The 21,549-nt window shown below is 43.1% G+C and overlaps 1 protein-coding gene and 1 long non-coding RNA gene across 6 annotated transcripts in view; one reads left to right on the top strand and one right to left on the bottom strand.

Moving 5' to 3' along the window:
* The window catches only part of Atg5 (autophagy related 5), a 95,978-nt gene extending 76,456 nt beyond the window's left edge, over positions 1 to 19,522 (bottom strand). For 3 of the 5 annotated variants that reach the window (NM_053069.6, NM_001358596.1, NM_001314013.1), the window contains exons 1-2: positions 19,260 to 19,505; positions 1,647 to 1,812 (exon numbers count right to left, since the gene is read on the bottom strand). In NM_053069.6, coding sequence (NP_444299.1) covers positions 1,647 to 1,754 — 108 coding nt within the window. In that variant the 5' untranslated portion in view covers positions 1,755 to 1,812; positions 19,260 to 19,505. Of the gene's footprint in view, positions 1 to 1,646; positions 1,813 to 13,149; positions 13,204 to 19,259 lie in introns of all 5 variants that reach the window. The other 2 variants (XM_011243108.3, XM_017313783.2) reach the window with 2 other exon arrangements.
* Positions 19,523 to 19,641: 119 nt separating this feature from the next.
* On the top strand, positions 19,642 to 20,102 carry Gm40637. Its single transcript, XR_871625.2, has 2 exons — positions 19,642 to 19,731; positions 19,883 to 20,102. It is a non-coding gene; the product is annotated as a predicted gene, 40637 (long non-coding RNA).
* The last annotated feature ends 1,447 nt before the right edge of the window (positions 20,103 to 21,549 follow it).

Genomic DNA, 21,549 nt, shown 5'->3' with positions numbered 1-21,549 from the left:
TACACACACACAAACATACATTTTTTTTTTTTTTTCATTTAGATATTTGGAGGCTGGGAACTGAACCCAGGGCCTCTCCTCTAAATGCTAAGAAAATATTCTACCACCCTACTATACTCCATGCCCCAATGTTCTATTAAACATGTCAGACATAACATGTTGTGATCATATAGTAGGTCATTAGGTCATATTTAACATTAGGTCATAAATAACATTGTCATGTGAAGAGATTTTATTACTGTATATATATTTGTAAGTCCATTAATATACATATTTGACTAATTGCTTGGAATCATCTAAATATGTAAAAATCCAATGTTGGGTTAAAAGCACTGGCTGCTCTTGCAGAGAACCTGGGTTCAGTTCCCACCACCCACATGACCAATCACAATTGTGTACAAGTCCAGTTCCAGAGGATCTGGCTCCTTCTTCTCACTTGCTCAGGTACAACAATCATGTGGCATCCTTAAATGAAGGAAAATACCCATATACATAAAGTAAATAAAACTTAAAAAAACCTAGCTTCCTATTAAAACACAGCACATTGCTTATGATTCCACTACAGGTGTGCTGTGTGGTAGGTACTGACATTCTAAGTCTGTGCTCTGTTGTAGAGATAGCCTGACTCCACTCTCTAAGATAGATGACTACACGCACACAAAAAAGAACGCATATCAGTATGTCTAAAGTGACATGTGTGTTTGAACTGTGGGTAGCATGATTAGAGGGGATTTATTTATCTTAGAGAATTGCTGTTATTTAATTATGTGTATGTACAGGTACTTTTGAAGAGCAGAACTAGAGCTTACGGGGGTTGTAAGCTGCCAAAATGGATCCTGGGACCCTGGGTCCTCTCCAAGAGCAGTATGTGTACTTCTCTGTTTAGCTGCCTCTCAAGCCCTCTTTTGTTTGCATTGATTCATTTACGGTGCATCAGGTGCATGTGCACATACATGCACACACATGTACATACATGTAGCCACACAGATCAGTGTTAGCTGTCTTCTTCCATTACCCTTCACCTTATTTGTTTTAAAGAGTTTATGTGTGTGAGTGTCTTGCCTGCATGCATGTATGTGCAGCACAAAGTCACAGATGGCTGTGAGGTGCCACACGGGTGTTTAGAACTCAAACAGGGTTCTCTGCAAGTGCAGCCAAGTTCTAAGCACTGAGCCATCTCTCCAGCCACTGTTCACGTTACTGAGCGCCACTAAATCTGGAGCTCACTGGTTTGAAGGCAGGGCTGGGTGACCAGCTAGCCCCTAGGCACCCTCCTGTCTCTGCCTCCCCAGAGCCCACACTATGACACATGGCACGTTTCAAGTGAGTCCTGGGGAGCTTAATTTGGGTTGTCACACTTACATGGTAAGCACGTGACCAGCCAAGTAACCATCCTAGTCTTCTAACCGCCCACAGTAAAGTGAGGGACGAGGGGAGGGGACGGGCGAGGAGGAGGGGGAGAGAGGGGAGTCTGCGTCAGGATGTATCATATGAGCAAAGAATACAAGAAAGAGAAACAAAGAAAGAGAAACATAGGAAGGAAGGGTGGATGGAGAAAATATCGCAAAGTGACAGCCTCCACATTCTAAAACTTTTATTTTATTGTAAATAATGGACGAAGTTATAGGTCCCCTTTGCACACTTACATAGTATGGTTCTGCTTCTCTTTCAGTTATCTCATCCTGATAGAGAGTAAAGCAAGTTGGAATTCGTCCAAACCACACATCTCGAAGCACATCTTTGTCATCTGTCATTCTTCCAGTGGATGAAGCAGTACATATAGGCTAAGTTCTTCCTTCAACCAAAGCCAAACTGGAAACAGAATAAATAGCATTAGTCAGATCCTTCCAAGAATTAATGAAAACATTTCATAGGCAAAAAATGAACACCAAAAAACTTCACTTAAAGAAAAGGTGGAGTGGGGTATGGGGAGGCCTCACTGATGTACACCTTAAATCCCAGCACTTGGCAGGGGCAGAGGGGCAGAGGGGCAGAGGGGCAGAGGCAGGTGATTTCTCCAAGTATGAGGCCAGCCATACTTACCTACCTCTTACTCTCTCCCAGCCAGGGAGGAGGGGAGGTAGGTAGGTAAAAGCCAGGAATTTCTACATTAGAGAAGCCGAGACAAGAGTCTGTATGTAGCAAGACTGAGCTATTTGGTAAAACACAATCTCAAAAAGTCTGTGTGTATACACATGCATGCATATGTGCATGCATGTGTATGTGATGCCAATTACATATTCAAGTAATAAGCAATATAAGTCCCATCAAAATAGAAACTATACTTCTGCAAAATGTGTGTGTTTTTTAATGTTTCTTTTAATGCCTTCTTTCTTACAAACTGCAATCAGTTCTCTTAACTACAGGCCAGCCCCCCTCCCAGTTTCCAGCTCAGCCCCTTCAAATGTTTCCTCAGCCATTCCTCCCTCAGTTTCCCAACAGTCTGCTTAAACAGTCTCGTCTCTCATTTTCCCCAGTAGTAGCCTCTCCAAACTATAGCAGCTGTTCTACCCTATCTGCTCAGCTTGGCTTCTCCTGGCTCAGCTGTCACCAACTGTCTCTTGTCACTCTGCTAGTCTCTCTACTGTCTCCTAATAATATGGTCTCTGGCTCAACAGGTTCCCATTCTCTTCTGCTCAGCCTCCTTTCTACACTGACTGTCTTTTCTCCTCAGCCCTACTCAGTCCTTTCCTAAACCAACTGTCTTCTCTGACCCTACTCTCCTGCCACCTGGACCCTCGGCTCCCCTCTCTCAGCCTCTGCTGGCTCTTTATATCCTCTCCTATCCCTAGAATTCTAGAGGCAACCCAAACCAAAGGCCATAGGGTCAAGCAGTTCTCTTAAAGGGCCAGGTGACTAGCAACTGGGGATCCTTTAAAGGGCCAGGCACAAAGTAAATCACACCACATACTTCTTACTTTTTCAAGCCTGGTAGACTCTTATCACTCACCTAAAAGAGAGCCTTGTACCTGTGCCTTATGATCTTAATCTAATTTCAGATGATTATTCACATAATTACACTTGCCCCATCTAATGTATTTAGCCTCTCCTACCACGTTTATCATTTCTCCTGAAAAAAAAATAAAAAGAATATTTGCTTCGATTTGCAGATGATAGCATATACCAATCAAGAACTGGGGTTGGTGCAAGCCTATAGGCCTCATGGGTTGAGCCTGGGTGACATGAGCCCCTGCCAAACAAACAAGCAAGCAAACAAATAAACAACAACAAAAAGCTCTTTATTAAGTTTATTCCCTTTTCTAAATTTCATCAGATGCATAACTTGGCCCCACCAATACTTCCAGTCATACTGATTACAACTCCGTCCTATAGACCTCAGTAAGCCCCGACCCCTAAACATCCAGTCGCTGTGCTCTGACTCCCCAGCCTAGTACTAACTCACGCTGCTTCTCTCCAACTCTTACTCACACTGTCAAGTGACTAACACCCTCAGTCCCAGTGAAATATTTCTCCAACTCACAACAGTCCTTACTCCACAGGGTAGCGCTGCTAGCTCGCTCTGCACATGAGGAAAGTCTCAGGATCAGGGAAGGACAATGTGCATGAGCTCTGGGATAGCCCAGGCTATCATGCTCATACTCCATGTCACCTGTGTACATGATGAAACACACACTGCTGATAATGCACAGGGCAACCCAAGGAGGTTCTACCTGAGTATTAAGGGTCAATATACAACCAAGACAGTGTTGGGCAGTTAATTCATAATTTAGTATAATGTATAAGAAAAATCCTAAATAATTGCATGGTGCCCTCCAAAATTATGGGCCTAGGTGGATATCAATTTAAAATTCTTTTTAGAGTTATTATTTTATGTTTATGAATGTTTTGTCTACATGTATGTGTGGGCAACACATGCATTTCTGATGCCCTGAAGATCCAGAACAGGGTGTCAGATCCCCCTGAACTGGAGTTACAAAAGGTTCTGAGCCACCATGCAGATGCTAGGAACTGAACTTGTTGCAAAAGCCAAAAGTATTCCAATGGCTGAGCCATCTCTCCAGCAGGACATCAATTATTAACACCGAGGTACATCAAGGAGCTTGCTTTTATCCTTTCTCCCCACCCAGGACAAACCCTTTGGGATTGGCATCAGTTAATCCATAGTTAAAGATCAGTCAGCTGTTGGCCATCCACACATAAGCAAACTGCCTTAGGTGGGAAAAGACCTGCCTTATGTCAAACTACTGGCCACTAGTCAACTTAGAATAAGGACCCTGGTACTTAGCAGTGCCTTGACTTTTATTAAATATATACAAGTATTCTAAGCTAGTGATATACATATGTAAATTTCATTCAGTACCACAGTGAGACTTCAAATTCAAGCATGCTTAAATTCTACACTCAAAAGAAAAATTTCTGAATGTACAAATCACTCAAATTAACTTGCTGAAAACAGGAAGCCCTCATTACTTCCTGACTAGGTTAGCAGCTGATCTTTAGAATAAATGTCCAGGCTGGAGAGATGGATCAGCAGTTCAGAATGCCCGCTGAGCTTCAGAAGGCCTGAGGTCTCTCTAGCACCCAGCTAGGATTCCGCAGAAGCACCTGTAATTCCAGTTCCAGAATATCCAATTCCCAGTTCTGGCTTCTTTGGGCACCCACAAACATATCATAAATTCACACAGATACACACTGAAACAAATACACATTAAAAATCAAAGTAAGATAAATTTAAAATAAGTAAAATGAATAAATTTATGTGGTTATGGGCTGGAGAGATGTCTTGGTGGGGAAAGGCACTTGCTGCGCAGTCTAATGACTTGACTTAGACTACTGAGAGCTACATGATGGGAAGAGAAAAACTGGCTGTCCTGATCTCCACGTGGCTGCATGGCAGATGTGCACACAAGCACAAACATACCCCACCCACACATAGGAATCTCAAGTTATACTACAGGGTATAGTCATAAAGACAGCCTGGTGCAGGAATAAAAACACACAGGAAGAGCAATAGAAAAGAAGATCCAGAAATAAAATGACAAAGCTATGTATCCACTGAATTTTTGACAAAGTAGGCAAAAACATACTGGAAAACGGACAGCCTCTCCAGCAAACAGTGCTGGCCCTCCTGGCTGTACCTGCAGCAGAATGAAATTAGTCTTACCTTTCACCTTGTATAAAAATCAATACAAAACAGACTAAGGACCTTAATTTAAAACTTGAAACACTACAACTTGAAAGAAAACACCTTTTAAACTACTGGGATAGGAAGAACTTTCTGAACAGAACATAACAACACAGGAGCCAACCTCAAGTATCAGCAGGTGGGGCCACAGGGAAGTGAGAAGTCTGTACAGCAAAGAACGCTGTAGCCACAGACAGCCCACAGAATGGGGGCTACCAGCTACACTCAGTCAATATCCAAACTTACAAAGAACTGCAGAAATGAAACACCAAAGAAATAACACTGCCAATTAGCAAGTGGGTAAATAAACTTGAATATTCACTGTTAAAAAAAAAAAAAGAAACACAATGGCCAATAACTTTAAAAAAAACAATGTGGGTTTTTTTTTTTCAGATTTATTTATTTAATGAATTTAAGTACACTGTAGCTATCTTCAGACACACCAGAAGAGAGCATCAGATCCCATTTCAGATGGTTGTGAGTCACCATGTGGTTGCTGGGAACTGAACTCAGGACCTCTGGAACAGCAGCCAGTGCTCTTCACCACTGAGCCATCTCTCCAGGGAATGCAGACTAAAACTACTCTCAGAGCGTCTCACCAATGGCTATCGGTCATCAATAAACGTGACAACAAATGTTGGAGAGGATGTGCAGGGAAAGGAACCTCAACCACGATTAGTGGGCCACAAAACACTGCAGCTGTCATGAAACTCAGTTTGACGATTTCTCAAAAAACTTTTGAATAGAATTATCATGTGATCTCCTATTTCAGTTCTGAGTATACCCTAGCATAGAAGTGTTTTCACCCTCATCTTTATTATTGCTTTATTCACGAGAGAAAGGAACTGAAATCAACCTCAATCCCATCAACAGACAAATGGACAAGGAAAATTGGTGTATATATAAAATTATATATGTATACATATATAATATATATATATATATATGGAATACTGTTCAGCTCTAAAGAAAAATGAAATCACAAATTTTGCAGGAAGATGGATGGACTTAGAATATATATTATTAAGCAAGGTCACACAATCTTAGAAGAAGAAAAACCACATTTCTTCCTTACATGCAGAATCTAACATGAATGCATCTGCGTGTGTGAATACATATATTCGTAGGTACAGTAACATATGAAAGAGAGCAAGAAAAGCTAACATTAGGAAATGAAGAAGGAATGAATGCAAGTAGTAAATACAAGCTGTTTCCGAGTTCTGACTCTATCGTGGTTTTTTTTATTGGTGGTAGTGGTTTTGGTAGTGGGTAAGTGCATAAAACAGTGGAAATATAAAATCCAATGTGGATGGGTGGTGGTAGTGAACACTTTTAATCCCAGCACTTGGGAGGCAGAGGCAGTCAGATCTCTGTGAGAAGGAGGCCAGCCTGATCTACAGAGTGAGTTCCATGACAGCCAGGACTACATCAAGAAACTCTGTTTCAAAAACAAAACAAAACAAAAACAAACAAACAAACAAAAATAAGTAAATAAGGAAGGAAGGAAATACATAACTTGCAATGTGAAGATCCACAGCTCCTGTTTCTCTATAAAATATATAGAAGCTCATTGAATTGCATAGTCTTTGGGTGTTTTTTTTTCTTCAACTTTTTAAAAATATAATAAAGTTTAAAATAAAATTTAAATGTTCTTTAATTGGAAAAAATAATCAGCTTATGGATATTTCCTGATTTTGAGGTAAGGGCTCAGTATGTTTTATCAGAACAATAGAAACCTAAGGCACACTAATATGCACATCTGAAATCGAATGATTTATAGTAGTTTTGGGAACCTTGAACCATCCAGTCAACTATGACTCTTGCTCAAGAGAAGACAACTAAAAACTTCCTTAACTAACACATTTGAAGAAAACTCAATTCAGTTGTAAAGTTTTTTCTTGTTTTGTTTACTTTTGGTAGCATTGGGTCAAAACCAGTGCCTTAGACATACTAAGAAAGTATTCGACCATTTGATTTGCAATTTAAATGTTTAAGTCACTATCAAGGACCTCAAGCTCTGTAATTATAGCTACCAAACAGGCTGAGGCAGAAGGATCATTAAGTTCAAGGCCTGGGCTACAGAGTCAAGTCAAGGCCAGCATGGGAAACAGTGAAACCCTGTTGCAAAAAGAAAAAGAGCTTTATAGACAGAGCTCAGCAGTAGAGTGCTTGCCTAGCAGACCTGATGGCCTATGTAGAGTAGTAAGCAGTAATTAGCAGCTCCAACTCTTACTCAAGAAAGTAGTCAGGATGTTGAACATTTTCTTAGATGCTTCTCAGCCATTCGGTATTCCTCAGTTGAAAATTCTTTGTTTAGCTCGTACCCCATTTTAAAAATAGGGTTATTTGGTTCTCTGGAGTCTAACTTGTTGAGTTCTTTGTATATGTTGGATATTAGCCCTCTATCAGATGTAGGATTGGTAAAGATCTTTTCCTAATCTGTTGGTTGCCTTTTTGTCCTATTGACAGTGCCCTTTGCCTTACAGAAGCTTTGCAATTTTATGAGGTTCCATTTGTTGATTCTTGATCTTACAGCACAAGCCATTGGTGTTCTGTTTAGGAATTTTACCCCTGTGCCCATATGTTCAAGGCTCTTCCCCACTTTCTCTATAACTTTCAGTGCATCTGGTTTTATGTGGAGGTCCTTGATCCACTTGGACTTACTTGAGCTTTGTACAAGGAGTTAAGAATGGAATCAATTTGCATTCTTCTGTATGCTAACCTCCAGTTGAGCCAGCACTATTTGTTAAAAATGCTGTCTTTTTTCCAGTGGATGGTTTTTAGCTCCTTTGTCAAGATCAAGTAACTATAGGTGTGTGGATTCATTTCTGGGTCTTCAATTCTATTCCACTGTCTGTCACTGTACCAATACAGTTTTTATCACAAATGTTCAGTAGTACAGCTTAAGGTCAGGGATGGTGATTCCATCAGAAGTTCTTTTATTGTTGAGAATAGTTTTTGTTATCCTAGGTTTTTTGTTATTCCAGATAAAGTTGCAAATTGCTCTAACTCAGTGAAGAATTGAGTTGGAATTTTGATGGGGATTGCATTGAATCTGTAGATTGCTTTCTGCAAGATGTACATTTTTCACTATATTAATCCTGCCAATCCATGAGCATGGGAGATCTTTCCATCTTCCATTTCTTTCTTCAGAGACTTGAAGTTCTTATCATACAGATCTTTCACTTGCTTAGAGTCACACCAATGCATTTTATATTATTTGTGACTATTGTGAATGGCGTTGTTTCCCTATTTCTTTCTCAGCCTGTTTATCCTTTGTGTAGAGGATTTGTTTGAGTTAATTTTATATCCAGCTACTTTGCTGAAATTGTTTGTCAGGTTTAAGAGTTGTCTGGTGGAATTTTTGGGGTCACGTAAGTATACTAGCATATCATCTGCAAATAGTGATATTTTGACTTCTTCCTTTCCAATTTGTATCCCTTTGATCTCCTTTTGTTGTCTATTTGCTCTGGCTAGGGCTTTAAGTACTATATTAAATAGGTAGAGAGTGGGCTGCCTTGTCTAGTCCCTGATTTTAGTGGGATTGCTTCAAGTTTTTCTCCATTTAGTTTGATGTTGGCTACTGGTTTGCTGTATATTGTTTTTTAATATGTTTAGGTATGGGCCTTGAACATCTGATATTTCCAAGACTTTTATCATAAAGGGGTGTTGGATTTTGTCAAAAGCTTTCTCAGCATCTATTGAGATGATCATATGCAAATCAAAATAACCCTGAGGTTCCACCTCACACCAGTCAGAATGGCTAAGATAAAAAACTCAGGTGACAGCAGATGCTGGCAAGGATGTGGAGAAAGAGGAACACTCCTCCATTGCTGGTGAGATTGCAAACTGGTACAACCACTCTAGAAATGAGTTTGGTAGTTTCTCATAAAATTGGACATAGCACTACCTGAGGACCCAGCAATACCACTCCTGGGCACATACCCAGAAGATGCTCCAACATATAATAAGGACACATGCTCCACTATATTCATATCATCCTTATTTATAATAGCCAGAAGCTGGAAAAAACACAGATATCCCTCAACAGAGGAATGGATACAGAAAATGTGGTACATTTACACAACGGAGTACTACTCAGCTATTAAAAACAATGAATTTATGAAATTCTTAGGCAAAGGGATGGACCTGGAGGCTATCATCCTGAGTGAGGTAACCCAATCACAAAAGAACACACATGATATACACTCACTGATAAGTGAATATTAGCCCAGAAGCTTGGAATACCCAAGATACAATTCAGAAACCACATGAAACTCAAGAAGGACTACCAAAGTGTGGATACTTCGATCCTTCTTAGAAGGGGGAACAAAATACCTATGGAAGGAGTTACAAAGTGTGGAGCAGAGACTGAGGGAATGACCATCAAGAGACTGCCCCACCTGGGGATCCATCCCATATACAGTCACCAAACCCAGACACTGGGCCAACAAGTACTTCCTGACAGGAGCCTGACATAGCTGTCTCCTGAGAGGCTCTGCCAGTGCCTGACAAATACAGAAGTGGATGCTCATAGCTATCCATTGGACTGAGCACAGGGTCTCCAATGAGGGAGCTAGAGAAAGGACCCAAGGAGTTGAAGGGGTTAGCAGCCCCATAGGAGGAACAACAATATGAATTAACCAGTACCCCCAGAGCTCCCAGGGACTAAACCACCAACCAAAGAGTACACATCGTGGGACTCATGGCTCCAGCTACATTTGTAGCAGAGGATGGCCTAGTCGGTCATCAATGGAAGGAGAGGCCCTTGGTCCTGTGAAGGCTCTATGCCCCAGTATGGGGTAATGCTAGGGCCAGGCAAGCGGGAGTGGGTGGATTGGTGAGCAGAGGGGAGGGGGGATGGGATAGGGGGACGAGGTTTTCAGAGGGGAAACCAGGAAAGGGAATAACATTTGAAATGTAAATAAAGAAAATATCTAATAAAAAGAAATAGAGAAAGTTGTCAGAGTTCCTTTAACACATTTATGGTCAAGTCATGAGACATAAATAGTAATTCATGGCACATGGAATGGTCTCTCCTTAAATTCACCATCACTGAAAATAACTGACAATAAATGAAACCTAAAAAGGCCCAAGGCCACGTTGGGAAAGCTCTTTCCCTTCCCAAGAAGTAAAGACCCAATTGGTAGGAGTCCAAAACACTATTCTAGATAGATGATCACCATAAACCAAAACACCGTGCCTGGATGACTTCTTTTCCTATCTGATGCTTAGGGCAGTTGACCATGTTGGTCTTTCCCTGTTATTCTATTCTGTTCTTCTTCTCCTTCCTATATCAGAGCAAAGAGAAGCCAACATTCTCTCCTCTAATTTTTGAGTCCCTCCTCAAAGAAGATACAAGGATAGACTTTGAGAAATGAAAAATACCTCAAAACTCAATTATAGGCAGGGCTTTTTGTTTTGTTTTGTTTGTCTGTTTGCTTGTTTTTTAAAGGGAAGGTCTCATTATGTAGCCCTGGCTATGTTGAAACTCACTTTAGATCAGGCTGGCTTTGAATTCAGAGAGTTCTTCTGGGCAGGCACCACCATACCCAGGGAGGCATGGACTTTAACATCTTGTAATTCAGCCATGTTTATGAACATTCTATAGTAGCGACATACACCAAGAAATAAACTAGAGGCTTACATCTTATTTGCAATTCTTTCTTTTTGCTTTTAGTTTTTGAGACAGAGTCTCAAACTGTGGCGCAGACAGAACTCCAACTCTCAATCTCCTTGAAGCCCCCCATTGTTGGCCACTGATATATTTGGACTTCAGGGAAAGAAGCCGACTGAACCAAGGCAGATCAGCTAAACAGAACATGGTATTGTTGACATACATTGTGTAAACCAAACTGCCTAAGAGATTAGTGGAATGTAAGCAAGGCTACTTATTACTTCAAATTATGCAGTCAATATTAGTAACTGTTCATCTTGGGGCTGTAAGATGGCTCAGTGGTTAAGAGCACTGTCACTCTTCCAGAGGACCTAAGTTCAATCCCAGCACATGACCAGGCAGATCACTATTATCTGCAATTCTAACTCCAAGAGATCTCCACTGACACCAGAACACAGGTGCACATACCCACATGCAGAGATATACATTCTTTTATGTATTATTTATTATTAATCATTAGAAAGAGAAAAGTTCACCTATAAGAATTTTGTGTCTCTGGTCTAATAAATCTACTTTAAATGTATAAGCAAAATAGGTGATGCCATTTTCTACTGACCCTTAGTTAACATGTCTGTTTCCTCACGTGCAAAATGAAAAACAGCACTACCACATTAGCCATGAACAAAGCAATTCATTTATAACGCATGAAACTGTAATTTCAGGACCTAGGAAACAGGGAGGAGACAAGGTCCCCGCCCACCTGGGCTACATCAACAAACTATACCTCAAAAGCAAGTGGGGAGGGGCAGAAGGGACTAGGGATGTGGCTGAGTGGCAGAACAACTGATTAGTCTTCATGAGGTTCTGGGTTCAAACTCCAACACACACGCAAAATGCTCTAGGAACTAAGAATAATTAAAAACATAAAGGCAAATAATTTTAACAATAAAGGAAAGTGTATTAGTTAGGGTTTCTACTGCTGAGACAAAACACCATGATCAAAAAGCAATTTGAGGAGGAAAAGGTTTATTCAGCTTACACTTCCACATCACAGTTCATCATCAAAGGAAGTCAGGGCAGGAACTCAAACATGGCAGGAACCTAGAGGCAGGAGCTTACGCATAAGTCATGGGGGTGTGCTGCTTACCGGCACGTTCAGTGAGTGGCCTGCTCAGCCTATTTTCCTATAGAATCCAGGACCACCAGTCCAGGGATGGCACCAGCAATGATAGGCTGCTCTCTTCCCCAACAGGTCACTAATTCAGAAAATGTCTTACAGCTGGATCTCATGGAAGCCTTTCTTTAACTGAGGCTCCTTCCTCGATGATGACTACTTTGTGACACGTTGACACAGACCCAGCCAATACAGAAAGTAAATTCTAAAAACTATGGATCAAACACACTGCTAAAATATTCAATATAGCCAAGCTAAAGAGATGGCTCAGCAGTTGAGAGCAGTTAAGCATTATGCTCTGCTAGAGTTCAGTTCTCAGCACCAACAACTACCTCTAACTCCAGCCCCAGGGGACCCGCTCTCTCTGCACTTGGGCACCAGTACTCATACACACATACACTTAAATAAAGATAATAAAATGTTTTAAAGAAAACATTAAATTTAGTCAATAAATCCTAATCCTTTGATAGGCCAAGGTAGGTGGTATATACTAGATGAATACAGAAAACCTTAGACACGCTGGGGCAGCAGTGGTGCACACCTTTAATCTCAGCACTAGGGAGCCAGAGGCTGATGGATCTCTGTTTGAAGCCAGCCTGGACTATAGCATGAATTCCAGGACACCCAGGGCTACACAGAAAAACCCTATCTCAAAAACCAACCAACCAACCAACCAACCATCCTCAGTCATTAGCAGGACATAGTAGAAAGGCTAATCCCCATGTCTAGATGTGTCCCTTCCACCCTGTGCATGTGCTGGTGTGCCCCTCTCTGCTTTACATTCCGACTTGGCACATCATTCAGGGCTCGTCTCTAAAAGCCTTTCTTCTATGCAGGAATGGGGCAGCGCATCCCTGTCCTTCATGGATGCACCATTTCTCCTCTTCTACACAACTGACAAGCTTGCTTAAAGGTGTTTATCTGTACACCTGACACCTCCAGGAGAGAGGAATGCACTTCCGTGGGGAAAGGACTATATGTCACATACCATTTTCCTTCTGACACCTGGAACACTATCTGGATCATAGCAGGTACACAAATACATTATCTGCATCTTTTAAGTTTCTTTAGAAAGAGTACATGAACCTGACAAATTCTGTGTAAGAATGAGATGAAAAGAAAATCAGATGATCACATGTGGGAAGGGGGTGTTGAAATAGGATTTTTGTAGCCCAGAGAGGGTGGGGGTGGGGGGAAACAACTCAAACTCACTGTGTAGCACAGGCTTGCCTTGAATTTCCGACAATTCTACTTCTCTCCCAAGCACTGGAATTACAAACATGGCACTGCTCAGCCTCAAACAACAGTTTTAAATCGCTAGAAATACTATCTTTTATACCATTTCACACTGGATATACACGGCCTGTATGTTCTCATTTGATAATATAAATGATAAATTTGAGATGGAATGGCTGAATGATTTTCTAAAATCCTGTGGCTACAAAAGAACAGAGTCAATAGCAGATGCCACACTTGATCTCCTGAGCTCTTTCCTCCCATCTCACTGCAGTTTGCTGGCATCCTCTCCAGCCCCAAACACCCCTTTATGCATGGTAAATAGTCAATTAAAGGTTACTTCTAAGAGTTTTTCTTAAATACTTATTTTATTTGAGAATTTCAGACTTGTATATGATCAAATCTATCACCCTCCAGCCGCCCCCCCCCCCCAACTCCCTCCCAGCGTCCTGAGCTTTTCAGAGTTCACCTGAACAGGGCAACCTACTGAGGCATAAGCTGACTCTCCCTCTCCCAGCAGCCACAGCTGCTCAGCTCCAGGAACTGCATGAGCCCCTCCCCTCCCATCCTGGATGTGGGCTGGCTTGCTCTGTATAGGTCTTGCCCATGTGGTCACTGCAAACGGTAAGATCATATGTAAAGGTTCTGTCCTGTCCAACAAGTCTACTTCCTCTGGCTCTACAGAAGCTTCTATAAGGAGGAGAGGAGTTATATACTACTGGATCTGTAGGGTTCAAAGAATTCTAAAATAGTAACTTTGGGGATGCCCAGTCAGGAGTGGCAGCATCAGGATAGAGGAACCTCGGGGAGAGCACGTCAACAACCCCTAGAGCTACCTCTAACCCCTACACACTCACATGTATGCAAACACACACACTACACAACCACACAATAAATAAGTAAATAAAACAATAAATACACTTGGTACCTAACGGATGGCAACGAATGGTCAAAGAAAAAGTCACACTCTCCAACTTACAGTGAGTATTATGTGCCCTCAGAAAAGAATTTAAATTAAAAATATAAATGGAATAAGGTGTGGTGCTGAATACCCATAACCCCATTGCTCAGGAAGTAGAGGAGGACTAAGAAGTCACAGCTGGCTTTGGCTATCTACCAAGCTCAAGGCCAGCCTGGGCTACGTGAGATCCCATCTCAAAAACCCAAAAGGAAAATAACGTTAAGTTAAAAGTGTATTTAATGTCTAACCTTCTCATATCACAGCTGAGCAACACGGTAAATGTAGAGCAGGCTTTTTATCCTTGTGAACTTGCACAGCCTACTGCAGCTGCCAGACACAACAAAGAGAATCTTAACATATCTGTCTATCAGGCTTGAAGGTAGCACTCCAAAATCCAAGTATAGAGTTCAGCTCAGCGATAGAGCGCTTATCTAGCATATATGAAGCCCCAAGTTCAACTCCCAGCACTGAAGAGAAAGGGTGAGAGGGGAGGGCAAATCACTTTATTTGCCAGAAATAATGATATACAGTTAATTCCAGTTCTTTGGAAGTTGGGACAGAAAGATCACTAGTATTGGGTCATCCCTGGCTACTATGCCTGTTTTTTTTGTTGTTTTTTTTTTTTTGTCAACTTGCACAAAGTTAGGCATATTGGAGAAGAACTCTTAATTTAGAAAATGTCTCGGTACGACTGGCCTTTAGGCAAGTCTATAGGGCATTTTCTTGATTAACAATTGACGTGGAAGGGCCCATTCCCCCAAGGGCAGGCAGTGCCACATCTGCCCAGATGTGCCTGCCTAGTATTGCTGAGCATGCAATGGAGTAAGCAGGAAAGGACCATTCCTCCACAGCCTCTCCTCCAAGGTTCCTGACCCCAGGTTCCTGCCCTGACTTCCCTTCAAGATGGACTGTGATTTCAGGGCACAGAGCGGAAATAAACCCTGTTCTCCCCAAGTTGCTTTTTATCGCAGCAGTAGGATAATACTAAAGATACCACACAAATGAGTAAGACAACAGCCTGGGCTACATGGCAAGACCCTATTTTTAAAAAGACTCAAAAAACCCAAGTAGTTCCTAACTGTGCCTGGTATTGTATCACAAAGTGACAACCATAAAGCTGAAAACACCAGTGATGAGCCACATTCAGGACTGTATATATCCAAAGGTGAGCACACAGAAGCAACACGCATCAACATGTTTGTAACTTTTGCCTGGGAATATTAGTCGAGAGTTAATGCTGTAAAGGCTTCAGTGTCATGTGTGACCCCTGCCCAGACACTTCACTAAGCCCCAATCTCCTTTCCTACAGAATTAAATTACTTCTCAAATCACAAGGTTGTTCCAGTGGGGAAAACCTACAAGGAATGCACAGTAAGAGACATGCTGCAAATGCTAGGAAATGCAAGCAATTCCCTTACTGTCAAACCTGTGGAAGCTCATGGACAAAGCAGTAAGGATATCAACTCGAGCCGCCCTAGAGAACCTATGAGGTTTGAGAGAGATGAAACGGGACAAGGCTCCCAGAGCTGTGCATGGAGGGCAAGCCTGGAGGTAAAGAGATTAAACAGAAGGCAATTTAGCAACTGAGGCAAACCAACTTGAGTACCGGGCCCAAAACATAGTAGGCTGGCAACCTTCCCAAGGTATATGGGAAGCTGTCCAGAAATGCACAGTGCCTAGTCTCTCCTTAAATTTGCAAATAGCTTCAAATATGGGTCTTTGGTAATGTCTAGTACCTCTACATTCCTCCAGTCCACCCATTCCCCCACTTTCCTGTGTCACTTACCCAAACCTTCCCATAAAGTTTCCAAATCTCCTTCCCTTTCTTTCTGTTTGTCTCATGACCCTATTTCTAGTTCCTCTTAAATCTATTGCTTCAGTCAATCTTAGCAAGGGGATTTACTGACTGGTTCCACTCTGGGGTAGGGAGAAAGAGAAGAGGATTTTACGTTCCCTCTGTATTTTGTGTGCCTCCCTCCCACCTAAAGGAAACATGGCCACAGGGCATCTTTCAAACAACTTTAAATACCAAATATACTTGCTCCAACTTCCATTTTCACCTTCAGCTTGGACTCCTGACTTGTCTGACAAGTGTTTTCCTGCACAATGGACCTGTCATTTGGAAGTTTAACACCTGCACAACTGATGCTGACCTCAGGTCTTCCTCTCTCCCACTGCCACATCCTCCTCCACTATAGAAGCAGAAACCCCATTAGTCTGTTGTTCTGCCCATACATCTTACAATCATCCCTAACCATTCTTCCATACCTGACTACTCCAGTTTAGCAGCAACCACACCAGACTCAAGCCACTCTGACCACTTCTGCAGCCAACACGGCAATCAGTGTAAAACTCAGCTTAGCTCAATTTGCTCCTGACTCAAACTTATCTCATTAAAAATAAAAATTAGAAGCCAGGCACCTGGGAGGCAGAGACAAGTAGATCCCTGTAATGAGCACAGGAAAAAAGGAAGGAAGGAAGGAAGGAAGGAAGGAAGGAAGGAAGGAAGGAAGGAAGAAAGGAAGAAAGGGAGGGAGGGAGGGAGGGAGGGAGGGAGGGAGAGAGAGAGAGAGAGAGAGGAAAAAAAGCCTTTTAGACATTACACCAAGAACTCAGTTACATCTCTTACTCAAGATAACCAGACACAGTCCTAGAACCCCAGGATGCCCATAAGATGGTATATAAGCAGAGACCAAGAGCAATGCTCTGCTCTGTAATTCTGGAGAGATGCCACTGTGATCTGTTTGGTGGCTGTAGAGTCTCCCCAAGGATGCTGACTGTTCAATCAGAAACTTCTGTTAGAGACTGGACCTGACTTTCAGCTAAGATAGGTGGAACAGGTGAGCAGCTTTGGTGAAGATAGGCTTAGGACCATAGTTAGGAATTTAAATGTGAACCTTGTGTAATGACCCTCAGCGTAATAAAATATAACTTTTGTATACTATGTAATAAAATATAACTTTTGTATACTATGTAATAAAATATAACTTTTGTATACTATGTGTATCTACCTTCTTGCTTGGGACAATCTCTGTGAGTTCAAGGCTAGCCTGGTCAACAAGGCAAGGTCCATGACATCCAGGGCTGTTACACTGAGAAACCTTGTTTCGAGAAACCAATTTGAAAAAAAACAGTAAAAGAGACAGTTAAAAGTAGAGCCAGGTGGTGGTGGTATAGGCTTTTAATCTCAGCTCTGGGAGGCAGAGGCAAGTGGATCTCTGAGTTCAATGCCAGCCTGGTCTATAGAGCAAGTTCCAGAACAGTCAGGAATACACAAAGAAATCCTGTACAGAGACAGAGAGACAAAGAGACGAAGGAGTGAGTTGGGGAGGAAAGAAAAGGAAGGGTGGAAGGAAGGAATCTGAACTTTTAATCCCAGCCCTCAGAAGGCAGAGGCAAGCAGATAGCTATGAGTTCAAGTCCAGCCTGATACAAGGCCACAGAATGAGACCCTGTCTCAAAAAAAAAAAAAAAGTAAAAGTAAAAAATAGATGGTTCAGCAGTAAAGAATTCCGGCTGCACTTGCAGAGCACATGGGTTTGACTCTCAGTCCCACATGGTGGTTCACATCCTTCAGTACCTCTAGTTCTAGCAGACTCCTTGATGGGCACTAGGCATAAATATGATGGGCATATGGATATGCAGGCAAAACCTGGTCACTTTATGATTAAAATGGAAAAAAAAAATAAGTCTTTACAAAGTCCCACAATGACCTTGTCTCATCTCTAAGCACTCCTATTTGCCCCTGGAATTGGCTAGTATGCTCCAATGGCCTTTCCATGTAGCTTAGCCTCACTCACATACCTTTTCTGTGAACAGCACTAGATCTCCCATGCACACCACCACCCCTACCCATTCCATTTCATTGGCTTATCCTTTTTCTAGAACTTTCTATCACCTGGAAAATACTTTTTTCCCCTTGGGACAGGTGCTCACTGTGTCACTCTGATTAGTCTAAAACTCACTATGCAGACCGGGATTAAAGCTGTGTGTGTGTGTTTGTGTGTTCTTTTCGGAGACAAGAGTCTTGCTCTGTAGTACAGGCTGGCCTCCAACCCAAAGCAACCTTCCTTCCTCAGCTTCTCTAGCACAAGGATTAGAAACGTGGGCAATCACAGTTGGGGTTTGTTTTGTTTTCGGGTTATAGTTTGGTTTTGTGCTGCTCAAGATCCAATGCAGGGCCAAAAAATGCTAGGTTGTTTTTGGGCTTTGGAGGATGTTGTCTGTGTGTTGCAAAGAGTACCATGCCCTCTAGGATTGCAGCAAACTCACTAAATAGCCAAGGCTGGCCTTAAACTCCTGATTTTCCTGCCTTCACCCCACCTCCACTGCTGGAATTAAAGGTACAGGCCACAAAACTGGGCTCAAAGTACAATTAAACTTAGTGTAACATTCTCACCTGCCAAGACAACTACCATAAAGCCAATGTTCTTGTTCTCAAATTTCAATTCAAACAATAATTTTAATGAAGTCAGAATATTTGCATCTGACTCAAATACTCGGTATCAAGGACCCAAGATACTTATCAGGTGAATTCTAGAAGGCTTTAGATAGTCAACTGCTCCTGGGGTTCTGACTAGTGAAGACTTGCTATGCTTTCTCAGTGAAAACAATGCTACATGCTTTGGGAGAAAAACCTACATGCCACCCAGATTCTTAGGTTCCTCAAGTTTATATTCTTTGAGAGCAATTTCAACAAAGTAACTAAATAAACGAAAGTGTTCTACTAACAGAAAAATGCATTTGTTAGTATTAAGTACTAAAATTAAACTGAGACTCAAAGAACTGCATCGAAGAGAAACAGTCTGCGTTTAGATAGAATCAAAAAGCACCGAAACAATTACGATTTAAATAAAATGCAAGTCCTTAACTTGAGCTCCAGACTCGATGCTACATTTCCTACCTTAGTAAGGAACTGACATACTAACTACCCAAAGGGACAGCTAGACTGCCCAAGGGCTCCCGGGCCGGTGTCTCGCCAACCCCACCTCCGCCCAGCGGCACCGCCTCCCCCGCCATCCCTCCGGGTGCGCTCTTTACACGGGCCGCTCGCCCGCAGCCCCTGCCCCTGCCCGGTCCCACTCCCGCCCCACACTTCCACGCCCGGGACACACATGAGCCCTACCCGAGGTGCCGGCTCTGCTCCGGCTTCCCGCAGCGCGAAAGCCGCTCGGTCGGGTTCTGTCTGCCGGGATCACACTGTCCTGCAGAGGCGCAGGAGCAGAAGTCCCAGTGCGCGCGCAGCCGCACAGTGCTGCCGCCCGGGTCAGAAAACAGCCCGACGGGCACTTCCGCCCTCGGAACCAGAGTGAACCGCAGCGCCGGGCGCCCACCGTAGGTCCAGTCACCCTCGGCGCCCGGAGATGACGTCACCAAGACCACGTGGCAAGCGCTCCGCCCTCCGAGCGCGGCCCAACCTGGCAAGACCTGAGTTGCTCCTGAGCGTGCGCAGACACACAGGGAGCGCCTGAACTCGGAACGAGTTTGCCGGTTTTCTTCTTGGATGGACAGAACGCAGTCGTTGGTGTTCCCGGTTGTCAGTGTGACAGTTGTGGAAGAACAGAGAAATAAAGGATCCTGAGACATCGGCTGCCGTGGTAGCAGCATTTTTCTCTTCCTCACAAAACAGTATTGTAAAAACCTTACTTTTAAGGGTGGTTGGGATGGTTTAATTTAGTTGGGTTAGAGTCAGGACAGGGGTATCAAGCTGCAAGTCTGGGACTTAACTAGGTATCTCGTGTTCCTCAGTCTCCCAAGTGCTAGAACTGCAGACGTGAGCCACCACACCCGGCTTTCAAGGTAAACCACATTCATTTGCTCGGTAGAACCTCCCCACTCCTGTAGGACCACAGTAGGCATTAGTGGCTGTATTTAACCCCAGTTGGTAAAAGTACCAAAACCTCCCTCACCTCTAAGAGTACCTTTCCTACTCTTATTGCTTTGAAAATAAAACAAAACGTAAAGAGTACTTGATCTGGGTCTTCACTCACCAAACATTTTAACACCCTCCTCCTCGTCCTCCTCCACCTTCTCTTCCTCCTTCTCTTCTCCCCTCTTACTCTTCTCTTTCCTTCCCCCACCCGGAGAGGATGAGGTGTCCAACTAGATCCTAAGAGATGGTAAATGGAGCCCCGGGAGCTGCAGTTACAGGCAGTTGTGAGGCACCCAGTGCAGGCACTGGAAATGATTTTAGTCTTTTGCGAGATCAGTGAGCACAATTAACTCTTAACTACACTGATCTGTAGGTATTTCTCCAGCCTTTTTTTTTCTTTCCTTTCTTCCTCCTTTTTTGGGTTTGAGACAAGCTCTCGTGCAACGCTGACTGACCTCAAACTCTATGTATAATCATGGATACTCTTTAACCCCCATCCTCCGATCTGACCTTGAATTTACCATCCTTCTGCTTCAATTTCTCTACTGGAATTTCTGCCACGACACTTTGCTCTGTCAGCAGCGGCAGAGCCTGGCTAGAGCCATGAATCTAAATAAAGGCAGTGTTACCTGAAGAAACCCAAGAGGGTCTTGTCAGACTTCTGTTGAGGAGAAGCTGGGTTGGCCTTCATAAGGCTCCACCTAATGTAATTTGGTGCCATTCTCTGGTTATCCTGGGTGTGGACCTTGTACCAGTGTCCACGTCCTGGCCAGTACTTAATAAAACTTGCTCCAAATTTGCCTCAAACTTTGTTGTAGTGATCTTGCTCTTGTCCCATGAGTTTGACACCTTTCTTTTGTGAGGTTCCTTGAGCCTTGGAGGAGATGGTGTCCCTTTTATGGCTGAGCATACAATAGTCATTTATTTTCAGTGCTTAGACCAGGTATGATTTCAGCTAGTAACTGATTACTGAGTTTAATATAGTAGAGATTTCTGCTTTGAGTAGGTGGAGTGTGTTGGAATTCTGTCTAAACTCCACCCCCACAGTTCCTGCCAGCAGCCAGGTATGCTCCTCCTCACAGTTACCTGGCAACAGCTAGATAGGCTTGGCCCAGTATAAAAGGGATTGCTTGACCCCTCCTCTCTCTTACCCTCCTACTCTCTTGCCTCTCTCTTAGGTCTTGCCCCCTTGCTCCCATTCCCCACCCTCACCCCCCATGTAGCCATGGCTGGCCTCTGCTTCTCTCCTCTCTCCTTCTCTCTGTCTCTGCTACCCTTTTAACTCCCCTCCCCATGCCCTAAATAAACTCCGTTCTATGCTATGCCTGTGTGTGGTCTCTGGGGGGGGGGGGGGGGGAGGATGCCATGGCATGGGCCCGCTGAGGTGTCTCCTTCACCCACACCCCGCCAGAACATACCTTAATAGCTCTTTCTCTTTTTGCATCGCGACTCGGATCTAGAAACTCTGCAGGTTTGCATCCCACCCCAGCTACCGCAAGAGATCCACGCTCGTTCGCTAGCCCAGATCTGGTAAACCCCCCAT

This window comes from Mus musculus, chromosome 10, assembly GCF_000001635.26.
Source record: "Mus musculus strain C57BL/6J chromosome 10, GRCm38.p6 C57BL/6J".
Lineage (NCBI taxonomy): Eukaryota > Metazoa > Chordata > Mammalia > Rodentia > Muridae > Mus > Mus musculus.
The sequence above is the reverse complement of the archived record's forward strand: the minus strand, read 5'-3'. Positions and strand labels throughout refer to the sequence as shown.